The 13,266-nt window shown below is 44.7% G+C and overlaps 1 protein-coding gene across 1 annotated transcript in view; it reads right to left on the reverse strand.

The window, feature by feature from the left end:
- The window catches only part of MEI1 (meiotic double-stranded break formation protein 1), a 3,731,473-nt gene that overhangs the window by 3,686,411 nt on the left and 31,796 nt on the right, over positions 1–13,266 (reverse strand). Inside the window, exon 2 of the mRNA XM_086963480.1 lies at positions 4,370–4,493. Within this exon, the coding sequence (XP_086819606.1) occupies positions 4,370–4,493 (124 nt within the window). The remainder of the gene's footprint in view (positions 1–4,369; positions 4,494–13,266) is intronic.

The raw sequence follows: 13,266 nt of genomic DNA on the forward strand, positions 1-13,266 counted from the left end.
TACTTGCTACCTAATGTGCTGTACATGCCACGTATGATTGGATGAATGTAATGTTATTGGGGAGGGGGAGGGGATTGTTATATTTGAATATTGGTTATCACCACCTACTTTTGGGGAACACAATGTTCGTTGCCTTAACTTACACTTGTGATGTACGCATAGACGAGAATATCATTTAAGAGATTAATGCTACTGTATATGTTCCTGTTTGACATGATTGCGGTAATGCAATGCCTTCAGAAATTCAATAAAGTTTGTGTTAAACAAAAAAGATCGATTGCACGGAAAAAGTCAATGGGTCTTTCAAACCATATCATTGTTTTTCAAGCCCAAATGAAAAAAGCAAGATCTGATTTTTTGAGTTACCTTTATGGTTTTTGATTCAAATACTGTTAAATAGCCTGACTCGTGCAGCTCCGGTCGCTCCCCCAGGCTCCCTGAACTCTGGGTATCGTAGCGCTAGCTTGTTTATTGCACCCTCAGCATTTGTGCTCTGCATTTTGGTGACGCTTACTAGCATTCTCGTGCCCACATCACGCGAGTGATTTTTATTAATTTATATTTTCATTTGAGCTGTGCGAGTTACAAAGCAAATTGCGTGCTGCGCTTGTGATTATTGTTGTCTCTGCCCGCTTGTAAGTTCAGCTGTGCCTCTGCCCACTTGCATGTTTCATTTCCCTGATTGCCGATCTGGTAGTGTTTGTGTTTAGGACTTCCGGCCATTTTGTTTGTTGTTGTGCCTGCCAGCCCGCCTGCGGCCCCTCCCTCGCTCCGCCCCCTCCTCTCTCCATTTATGACTGATGCCCCAACGCGCAGCGTCCACGCGCTGCGGCCGCGCCAAAGGTGCGCCAAAGGTAAGCCCGTCTACGCCCGTCAGCGCCAAGCCCGCGCCCAGCGCCAGACCCCCTGTCCCCAGTCCCACCCACCCCACCCGCATCACATACGACGCCCCCACCCTCTTAGCCCTAAACCCCGGCCGTCTCCCTAACTGTGCCCAAGCCGCTCCTGGACACACCCATGGACCCTTCACATGCAACTCCTGCAAGTATGATGGCACCAAGACCAACTCCTCATCCACTAACACCAAACAGAGATCTGACACCAACCACCTAAAATGCATCCTGCTCAACACCCGCTCGGTCCACAGACACGCCATCGACCTTTGGAATTTACTAGACACCATCTCTCCGGACGCCGCCTTCCTAACAGAAACATGGATGAACGCCTCCTCCGCCCCAGACATCACTATTGCCATCCCGGAAGGCTACAAGATCATCCGTAAGGACCGCACCAAGCAAACAGGAGGAGGCATCGCCATCGTTCATAAGAACTCCATCCGTATCTCAACCAGCTCAGACGTCAACCTCGCTAGCGCCGAACACCTTCACTTCCAGATCCACACCGACCCCAAGACCACACTCAGAGGCACCCTCCTCTACCGACCTCCAGGACCCCGTGCACAATTCAGTGAAGACATCACTGACTTTATCACCCCACACGCCCTCCCCTCCGAGGACTACATTCTATTGGGAGACCTCAACTTCCACCTAGAAAAGAGCAACGACAGCAACGCCACCACCCTTCTGGACAATCTTGCCAACCTCGGACTCAAACAACTTGTTAATACCCCCACTCACTACGCAGGTCACACACTCGACCCCATCTTCACCTCCAGCAAACATATCTCCTTCAGTCACACCACAGTTCTCCATTGAACGGACCACAGCTGCGTTCACTTTGTCTACAAAAAGACCACAACCCACAACCACCCTCAACCTACTCTGCGAAGATACTGGAACAAAATCACCATCGACCAGATCTCCTCATCGCTTCTTCAAAACCCCCCTGCCCACTCTTCGAACCCCAACCAAGCAGCCATTAACCTCACTCAATGGCTAACCAACAGCGCCAACAACCTAGCACCTTTGAAAAAACGTCAAATCAAACTAGGCAGCAAAAACGCCCCCTGGTTCAACGATGATCTTAAGAAATCCAAGAAATTCTGTCGCTCCCTTGAGAAGGCCTGGAAAAAAGACCCAAACACCAGCACCAGGGACGCCTTCAAAAACGCCACCCGCATACACCACCAACTGATCCGGACTGCCAAGAAAGCCGCATTCTAAGACCGACTAGACAACAACGCCCACAACAGCAAGGAATTATTCAACATCGTCAAAGAGTTTACCAACCCTACTGCCAACTCCAACGACATCACTCTCTCTCAAACCCTTTGCAACTCCCTAGCTTCGTTCTTCCACGACAAAATCGCAGACATCCACAACAGCTTCGACAACCAACCCGGAGACCAACCCACCCAACCTTCTGCCGTACCTTCACCCCCCTTGAACATCCTTAATGACTGGAACCCAATCTCCACTGAGGACACCATCCGCCTGATGAACTCCATCCACTCAGGATCCCCAACAGACCCATGCCCTCACCACATCTTCAACAAAGCAGACTCCATCATAGCACCACACCTCCGAGACGTCATCAACTGCTCCCTCAACTCCGCCACCTTCCCGGAAAGCTGGAAACACGCCAAACTCAGCGCCTTTCTGAAAAAACCCACAGCTGACCCCACTGAACTCAAAAACTACCGCCCCATCTCGCTCCTTCCATTCCCGGCCAAAGTCATCGAGAAAGCTGTCAACAACCAACTCGCCGCCTTCCTCGAAACCAACAAATCCCTCGAGTCCTCACAGTCCGGCTTCCGAGCAAAACACAGCACTGAGACCGCACTCATCGCAGCTACAGATGACATTCGAACTCTACTGGACAATGGAGACACAGTCGCCCTCATCCTCCTTGACCTCTCCGCAGCCTTCGACACAGTCTGCCATAGCACCCTGTTACAACGCCTCAGAAACATCGGAATCCAAGGAAAAGCTCTGGAATGTATCACCTTGTTCCTCACCGGAAGAACTCAGAGAGTCCGCCTTCCACCATTCAAATCAGAGGCCACTGAAGTCATTTGCGGCGTGCCACAAGGATCTTCACTCAGCCCCACCCTCTTCAACGTATACATGAGCCCCCTCGCGACCATCGCACGCCAACACAACCTCAACATCATCTCCTACGCTGATGACACTCAACTGACCCTCTCACTCACCAAAGACCCGAACACCGCCAAAACAAACCAACATGAAGGAATGAAAGAAGTAGCCGAGTGGATGAAGCACAGCCGTCTGAAACTGAACTCAGACAAAACAGAAGTCCTTATCTTAGGTACCTCCCCCTCAGCCTGGGATGACTCCTGGTGGCCAGAGGCCCTTGGAAAAGCACCCATCCCGACGGACCACGCACGGAACCTGGGCGTCATCTTAGACTCCTCACTCTCGATGAACAGACAAGTCAACGCCGTTTCATCATCTTGCTTCAACATTCTTCGCATGCTCAAAAAAACATTTCGCTGGATCCCCACCGAAACTACAAAAACGGTCACCCACGCACTGGTCACGAGCCGCCTGGACTAAGGTAACACCCTATACGCCGGTACCACCGCAAAACTTCGGAAAAACTCCAACGCATCCAAAACGCATCAGCCAGACTCATACTAGACATCCCGCGTAAAGACCACATCTCTAGTCACCTGAAAAACCTCCACTGGCTCCCCGTCAATAAGAGGATAACATTCCGCCTCCTAACCCACGCACACAAAGAACTTTACGAACTTGGACCCAAATGCCTCAACTCACGACTTTCCTTCTACACCCCCTCCCGCCAGCTACGCTCCTCCAACCAAGCCCTGGCTGTTGTACCTCGCATCAACAAAACCACCATGGGAGGACGATCCTTCTCCTACCTGGCAGCCAAAACCTGGAACTCACTTCCCACTCACCTTCGCCTCACTCAGAACCACCTAGCATTCAGAAAGCAACTTAAAACTTGGATATTCGACAAGTAATTCCCCACCCTTCCTCAAGCGCCTTGAGACCCTCTGGATATGTAGCGCGCTATATAAATTTTTTGACTTTGACTTCGTATATCTCTTCAATCCCTTCAACTCTCCAAAACTGAATGTAAAACGTGTTTTGCAGCATGCAAGTAATACAACATTACACTGTGAAGAATAATATTTAAAAATGTAATTCGCTAACAATTAAACTTGGATTTTTAAAAATCTGGATTCAGTTCTTATACCGTTAAAGATAAACGCTATCATTTTAGGGCACCTCAGTGCAGTTCCATTACCCAACTTCTGGCTTTGAAGGTGAACAGCATAACATTTAGATGGTTAACAAACTGCTCAATGCAACACATATTTTCTTTTTAAAGGTTCTCCTTTAGAGCTCAAGCAAAAAACAGTTGAGAAAATATGTGAAATTTTCTTACGTAATTCATGTTATGTTCCAAAGTTATCTCTTACCAAGCAGGGTCCCGAGAAAGTGAGCACAAATTCTGGGGTCTTGCATCAGCAGCTCAGTGACAGCAGCAGCAGAGTGGTGCAGTATGTGGCGGAAGCAGGACAGCATATATTTCTTGCGCACAACCTTGTGACAAAATAGGAAGGAGGATTCTATCAATATATCATTGCTATGTTTGTTAAGAAAATATATATTTCTTGTGCTCTTACATCTTGTATCCTCTCCTACTCGCAACTGCTGCCAATTTGTACTAGGACCTGAAAATGCACCTATATGCTGGTAAGAAGCATAACACGCCGGTATCTGCAGTTCTATGCTTGTGACCACCCCGTGTTGTTCACCTATGCCTATGCCATATTAACCATGTTCTTGAAATGCTGCTATATCTAACCAACGCTATCTTTTTGTGCTGGAAGTGTTGTTCTATACTGCCTAATTGTTAAATTTATCAAAATGGAAATAACGTTTTTTTGTTTTTTTTAAAAAAGCATAACAGTGCCAGAGCCAAACAGCAAAGTCCTTCACTATGACTGATCCTGTTTTACCCTCCTATCCAAAACCTACAAGTCTACCTCATCTCGCAGGTATACTGCCAGCCACACCCTGGTACGCTAAAAGACTATGAGCTGGGGTTGATGCCAATGGATTACTGTTACAGATGGTAAAATTACAGAAATGCTGACCTGATCTTATGTATGGTTGTCTTCTAAATCGAAAGTATTTGGGAACAATCACCAAGCACAGAAAATTTTAAAAAGTAGAGACTTCACCCACAAAATTGACACTGTTGGCAACCAGCAGCAAGACTAATGGGATGCCAGAAAAACATCTCTTTACATTAAGGCTGAAGTGGCCAAGATGGTAGGCCTGCATGTGAATGAGTACTTACAAACGCAATGGGATATCCTTTATATTCTTGCTCAAAAAGAAGTGTCAAAGGCTCTGCTTCTCCAAAAATCTAAAATAGTTTACACAAGTGACCCAGGTATATCTAGTTGTGCCTGACCGATCTAACTTGCCTCTGGCACACACACCAAGCATTGGTAAATGCATTAGGTTTCACCTATGTGATTCATAATAGTTTTTGGGGTTGTAGATTTTAGCTTAGCGAGCAGTTGTGCAATATAAGTTACAGAAATTTTGTAAAAGTGTTATGACTTGTTTTTTGAGAAAGTCAATATGTGCGGTAACGGCATTTTCACACAATTATGGATTTGCCTCATTTGCCTCATAATCCATCATTAGATGCATAATCTGAAGATTTTAACAACAAAAAAAACTTCTAGCCCAAACAGTTAAAAAGTTACTGAAAACGCAGTGGCGTGTGGTGCCGTATAGTGGAATGCTCTTTGCAAAGGTTGACTGGTCACCTTTCTGTTGCTTATTGCTATATTTAGATGTTGAACCTGTACTAATGAGCTGTGACCTATGCCCAGACAGTGCTAACAAGTATAACAAGCAACACAAGGGAGGAGGTTATGAAACATAACAAAGAGTGGGGGCATTATGTAACATAACGGAGAGCGGGAGGAGAGTGGTGGGCTGGGTGACATAAAGGAGAGCTGGAGGAGGGTGGGGGCTGGGTAACAACATAGAAAGGAGGAGGGGTGGTGGCTGGGTGACATAACATACAACGGGAGGAGTGCGGTGGGCTGGGTGATATAACGGAGAGCGGGGATGGGGTCTGGGTGACATAACGGAAAGGGCTCTGTAGCCAAAACCTAATCACAAACACAGTGTTTAATATAATGCTGGTTAATTTGGTCTCTGTTTCACATCATGCTGATGAATGCTATTTATGTTTAACTTCATGATGAGGAAGACTGTTTATGTTTAGTATTGATATTCTTTAAGGTAGAAACCTAACTGTACTGCACCTCCAGAGCGCCTTTTAGCAAAATTAAGCACTGTTTGTTATTTTGTATAGTTAACAGTTATCTGTTAGATACCATGTCTCCCTAGTGAATAATGTGTGCTTGGAGTTTGAAACAAAAGGAAAGGAGAGTCAGCACAAAAGAGGCAAATGTATTAGCTTGGTTTGTCTAGCAAAGGGTGGAGACAATTCTCAAGTAAAACCTTGTAGGATGGTAGGATCCTTCTAGCATGGTAACCCCCACTTTTTGCCTAGCATCAGTGTGTTTTTGGCTAGTCTGACTGGGATACTGCTAACCAGGACGCCTGTCACTGTGCTTCCTCCCTAAATTTGCCAGTGGTAAGTACTTTTGTACCCTCCCAGTTAGCTACTGGTATACCCATGTAAGTCCCTGGTATATGGTACTAGGGTACCCAGGGCAGATGTACACCAGGGGTCTGCCATGGGATGCAGCATGTATTATGCCACCCATGAGAGACCACTCAAACTGTGACAATAGGCTTGCCATTGCAGCCTGTGTGGGTTGGTGCTGGCACCACTTACAACATATATAAGGTTCCATATATCTGAGGTCACTGCACTTAAAACTCATAAGTTACCCCCAAGGCAGGCTTTTCAATCCTGAAGGCAGGGTGCTATGTTATAAGTGTGAGGGTGCCTTGCATGAGCAGGGCACCCCCTACAAACTCCGGGAGTCCATTTTCCAGGCTTTGTAAGTGGGGTCAGCCACTTTGATACATATAGTTGCCATGCGTCATTACACAATGGTTAACTATATATTGGCTGTGCCAAACCTGGGCATGTTTAGCATCAAACATGTTGGAATCCTACCTCAACACCGTTACCGGTGTTGGAGGCACGATTCCATGCACTGGGAGCTCCTCCAGGAAGCCCCCAGTACTCCCGGTAACAGCCTTCCAGGGCCTGCCAGCAAGCTAGTGTTTCTGCCAACCCCAGGCTCAATTCTGCCCTCTTGCTGCTGAGCTGAACTCGAGTAGATGAAGGTAGAACAATAGGTTTCCTGTCACAGGAAGGTGTGACCACCTCTTAGACAGGACTTAGTGTTTTGGGCTGGGGTGGGGGCGCTTGCCAGCACTACCAGACCACTTTGAAGGACACATTTGGTACCCTCCTTGCATACTCTAGTTTGAGCCAATTCAGGGAGCCCCTGGCTCCAGCTCTGGCGTGAAACTGGACAAAGGACGTGGGAGAATCCTCCCATCTGCCAGCCTCTCCTTTGGGATGGACCTTTGAATCATTACAACGCTTTCCCTAAGGTACTTAAGGGCTTACCAGTAGGTGGCTCTTAACATCCGTCGTGGGATAAGATTCAAACTTGAAACCTATATGGGCATGGTCTGGTATAGAAACATCTGAGATAGAGGCTGATTCCAGTGTCCGTATCAAAGAGAGGAAAAGGAAGCAATCCGCGAATATGAGCAGTGGACATGAAGGAAGAAGGAATAGTCCCTGGTGTCTGGAAATTTTTATTTCAAGGCATCTATGAGACCCATGTCTGTGAGATCCCTCTTGAGGGCAACCAACATAGCCAAATTTAAGTTACACCGACGATCACCCATCCATCCAGACAGGGCAGCTGCTCCCTCAACAAAGACCTCAGAAAGACATTGTGATTGATTGAGCGCATAGACATTGAGGAGGGTTAGGGGTCGGGCTCCTAGTTTCATTTGGACCTTTAACCCCTTCGATGCTCATGACGAGCTCAGCTCGTCATGAGGCACGGTTGAGCTGTGTTGACGAGCTGAGCTCGTCATGAACAATGGTAAATCTGCGAGTGCAGCACCGGGGGGAAAACCTCTAGCAGCCAAGGTGTTAAATAACGGCCGTCAGCATCCCATACCACCCGTGAGAGCACAGATCCAAATCTGAATTGACCTAAGATTGCAAGACCCAGTTAATTTAGAGGAAGAGGATGCCCAAAACTGACATGGGTACTTGGATTGGGCCATGAGATGTGTCTCAGTAGATAGCAATTGGGTTTCTTGTAGAAAGATGATGTCGGGGTATTGCATAAGCAAATAGCGCTAGACCTGGTGTCTCTTGTTAGGGGAGTTAAGCCCATTCACGTTAAGGGATAGAAATTTAACAAGAGCAGTCATGTGCATATATATGTGGGTGGGGTGGATAGTTGCATGCTAGGACCAGAATTAGGGGGATTGCACCCCGCAATGGAAGTGGAGGGTGAGCAATGGGAGCAGTATAGCAAGGGAAGAGAACGTGTTCCTGTTGTAGTGTAGTTCCTATATCGCTGATAGGCTCTGCGCATTGGGACAATATACACTACAGTTTTGACATAGGACTGAGGTCAGTATGTCTCTATCAAGCACAATAAACTTAATTACTTGTGTGTGCCAGCTAACTCAGATGTCACATGAAACTTATCGAATAAACAAGAAGGGATTCGTTTCTGACAACTGCATAAACATGACATCTTTGTTTCCCTTTAGAATCGGAACAGTTTCATAATCGTGGAAACAATAGATAACAGTTTCACTCAGTCAATCGTGCATGCTTCGTTTCTACAGAGTTGCACAGAAATAGAGAAGGGCGTTTCAATAAAAAGGTTTATTGAACAGTCCTATTTCTCATGCAGAGATATGAACTGCTACAATCGTAAGACAGAATGCGAAGTATAATACGTACAGCGTTAGCAGTGAGATAAAATAATACTGCAATTGCATGGCTTGTACCAATGACATATATAAAAATGCATACATAAATAACACAGGCTAAAATACTCAACCGATGCTTCTAAAATAATCCTACCCCAGTGGACCTAACCTAAGTATAGTACGAGGGAAGAAGTAACTGCCGTTTAGCTATAGACTAGTTTAATTTAAGTTTAGTTTTGCCAAGAGTTGCCAAACGTTTCTCTAGGTTTTAGTCTGCTCCATACCTTAGAATGAGAGAGATTGGAATCTCTTTTCCGGGACTCGATCTCTAACACCCTTCAAGGGGAGTCAGAAACACTGGAGCTGGATTCTCTGCGAGGAGGATGACAGCGTCTGGTCAGTGCGTCAGCTGGGGACTTGACTTCCTTCCGATCTTGCCGTGGCGAGTCCCGTCGTGCAAGTAGGTAGCTGAACCGCACTGTGGTTTGCCATGGCAAATGAAGGTATATTTATACCTTAAAGGTGTTTAGGAATGCCAGTATTGATGTACAAGGCGGGCAAAAGAACGTCATGAATGAACCCCTAAGAAATAGATGTTCATGAATAATAAATGAGTTCTTGGAGAAATCAATATCCAGGCAAGGAGAAGTCCTAAAGGCTTAAGAGTCTGGATTTCCAAGAACTCGTTATGACGAGAAGATGAACGGATGTAGTTGACCATGCCTGTATTTGGTTAGCATGAGCAAAGTCTAAATAAGGGCTGGATTTCTATGCCTAAATAAGGGCAACGTGAATTTTACCTATATAAGGGCATGAATCGGGAAATCTATATTCGGTATCTAAATCTACACACAACACCCACTCCTCTTTCTTATGAACGACATTACTAAATCCTAAACATGTTTCAACATATCTAAAATAGAGTATCGCATGATTTGCTAAAACATGTCTAAAAACATATTTCTAAAAAAGTCATCTAAAAGTGTTGGTATGCATAAAATGCAATGATGCTGTACATATTAAAGCAATGTTTCATTCTAAGCATATGTAGAAGTTTGAATGCTACATAAATGAATCATAAACATATATACATTATGAAAATGGCTTGTAAATACAGAATCATTTGTTGTGGACAAGGTTACATATTGTCTCTGGAAGTATTCAAATAATTCTGTTCTCTATGAATAGTTCTACTATAGGCAGATTACTTGTGCCAAAAAATGAAAAAATACAAATTTGGAGAAAAAAAATGTATCATAGGAAAAAGAGTTCCAAAGTTAGTCTCTATTTTGAAAGAATGGAGGCCAAATTCAGAGTTTCTCAGTACACTGTGTGCCAAAATCAAAAGTCAGTATTTGGCCTTGGAGAAAACATGAAATCTTCTATTTCAGTAGACAAAGGTCATCTACTGTTGTAGGTGAAAGTTGGAATACCTTGTTTAGAAGATTAACCGCACATAGATGTGAATTATCGCCTTCAGCACTGGTCGCATCAGCAATTTTCGTATCGGATGTAACCTGAGTGCCTGTTTCCTCTCGTACCACAGCAGTTGCATTTGCGTCTGTGAGGTCTCACTGAATGCCGTAATCAGGATTGGTAGCCGCTGGGGACAACACAGAGCATGGGCCGTTACAGGGTTCAGCAGAGTATCGACATCCGTAGGCATGACTGATGGGAGTGTTGGACAGACGTCTAGCACGCATTCTTCACCGGAAAGCAGGCAGCCTGATTGGTCTGAATGACAGAAACCATGTGGTATTTAATTCTCGTAGACGAGATAAACCCAAAATTTGGACGATGCGATCACGACACTTCATCTCTAGTAGAGCTCTCTCCACTCTGAATTGGTTGTCGCTGGTGATTTGGCTTGCCATATCGTAGCAGTAGGAGCAAAAATAGTATCCCTACAACAAGTGATAAAAGGAGCGGCAGTCTGCCAACACACAGAGTGCACAAAATTTGGAAAAATTCCGAGGACTGCTTGATAAGGTGCTAACAGTTTGGAACACACGTTCTGAAATACATGTACAATACCGCTCGTATCAGACGGGTTTAAGTTACGACCTCACATTTCCACTAAATATATGGGGCAGTTTGTATTCAAAAGGGCATTTATCTCGAGAGAAGTCCTTGCAACTTGAAGATCATAGGTTTCTTTGGCCGAGGTCAGTGGCACTGTTTGTTGCAAAAGAATGGCTTTCATTCTGCTTAGAGTATCAACTCATATAGAAGAGATGTTCAGTGAAGGCCATAAAGGCGGCTCCCTGGCTGTCTTGGTTTGTGGAAACAATACTTGCATACAGCAAGTGACCCTGGATGTAACAGTCACTAGATATGGGATACCTGGCAACATTGAATTTGGACAGCACTAACACGGAATGTGCAAGTGTCTCCTAGGGCACTGGTGAATAGGTGCTGAAAAAGCCAGCTACAGTTGTTCAATAAAGTTTTGCAATAAAAAAATGTTGTGCTTCTTATCTTCAAAAGTATTTTATTCATACTCATGGAAATTGTTCAATGTAATTACATGATCACACTCATTCTTTTCCTTCATGGACCATGTATATCATACTCTCTTCTTTTCCATATGTCAAAAAACATTCCTTCCAATGCATTTCGGCCATGTGGCCTTCATCAGGGAAGTCTGTGAAACAGAGAATGTATCGGTCACTCCTTTATGCAGTACACAAGAATATATCAGCTTCTATCTTAGTTAGCAAAAAAATACCATGAATAAACAAACGAAAAACTGCCAGGTTTAAATGTATGAACAAACGAAAGGCTGTCCGGTTTAAATGTATGCACTAATCAGGGAACTAGTTCGTATAACCACCCTCCATGCGGTGTATCACATTGGTGAGGTTGAATGCTAATGGTACGCCGACGCGTATCTCGCTTTGTGATGCTTAATTACTAAACAGTCAGAATATCGGGAGAGTAATTAGCTATCGGTATCACTATTGTAGTAACATGCCACAGAACCCGTGATCGTTCAACATGAGGTAACTTCCATTTGAAAGTTGACCAAAAATTGGATCAATCACTGCAGCTGGTGAGCCTTGCAGGTGACAGGATAAGTTTGTAGTGGAACTATCACAGGCCCCGTGCAAGTTAATATCCTGACAAGGGAGAGAACCGCTTAGTGCGTTTTCACAGTTAGTACTGCTAAGAAACATTTCACGCCCCCACTCCAACATTTGTGTGTGTATGGGAAATCCCAAGATGTCTTGATGTATTCTTTACCCAACCTTTCATCATTGCCTGCTGGTATGTGCTTTAGGCAATACTGAAAATGGAAAATTGCAACAGGCAGAGTAATTTTACCATGTGTGATCCACTCAGTAGCTGGTTTCTCTGCCACTGTGAATGGTAATTTTCCAGTTTTTCAATGCTCAGCACCGTATAGTCTGCTCCCCTTTGTGCCAATTTGATCTGTTTATCAGTGAGATTGAATTCTGAAAACAGTGACGTAGTGTTGATTAAACGCCAAGGCACACAGCTTGCACGCAAGTTTTGAAGCGTCCAGCCTAATAGCATGATAGAGCATAATTGAGACTGACCATGTTGCGACATGACCAAGTCTTGTTCAATGATGTCTACGGTAGAAGACACAATGCTGTCCAATGAATATATCCTGGACGACAGAGTCGTTAACCCATTGTCTACTAAAGAGATTTCTCTAAATTAATAAGATGAATTTCTCGTATTCGTTCTGCAGTCTCTGCTTGGGTAATCTTCCATATTTCGTTATATGCAGCATATAAACCGGCATATATTAAATGTTTTTGACGCGGTTTTCTTGGTCCTAGCAAGAATTCCCTAAGGTCTGCACCATCTTTAAGTAAAGATAAGTCTTGTTTTACATTGCCTACTGGGCCATCTGCGTAATGGCTGTGCAAGAGATGAATATTCGAAAGTCATGCATGATATGGAAAACAAAAAAAATTCTTAAATTTTTTTTTTAAATGTCTTGTTTTACATCCTCAAGTGTACATTTCTGTAGCCAATCAAGGCATAGTTCCCCTACACTGTATGCTGTTACTATCCCAGGATGCTGTCTTTGTACATATCTTGGGTCTGGCCTATTGATAATGAAACCCTGTGTTTGTTCAGGAATCGATCTTGACAGATGTTTGTGTCTGTCTGCCAGAGCAACCATTTGTTCCAATCTAGATCTGATCTGTTGTGGTGCAAAATATTATATACGCCGCCTCCCCCCGTGTAGTGCTATTACTAGCAGGTATAGGTACGGTCAGTGTGTTCATGTCTTTGATCTTGGCTAACCCAAGGCAAGATGTTTGTTGGACAGTGTCATTCAAAAACACAATTTGCTCAGGGATGATCCAGGCTCCAAACAAAGCTTCTACCCCCTGCACTTGCCACTCTTTTGTAC

The sequence above is a fragment of the Lissotriton vulgaris genome, chromosome 1_1 (assembly GCF_964263255.1).
Source record: "Lissotriton vulgaris chromosome 1_1, aLisVul1.2, whole genome shotgun sequence".
In the NCBI taxonomy this organism is placed as follows: Eukaryota; Metazoa; Chordata; class Amphibia; order Caudata; family Salamandridae; genus Lissotriton; species Lissotriton vulgaris.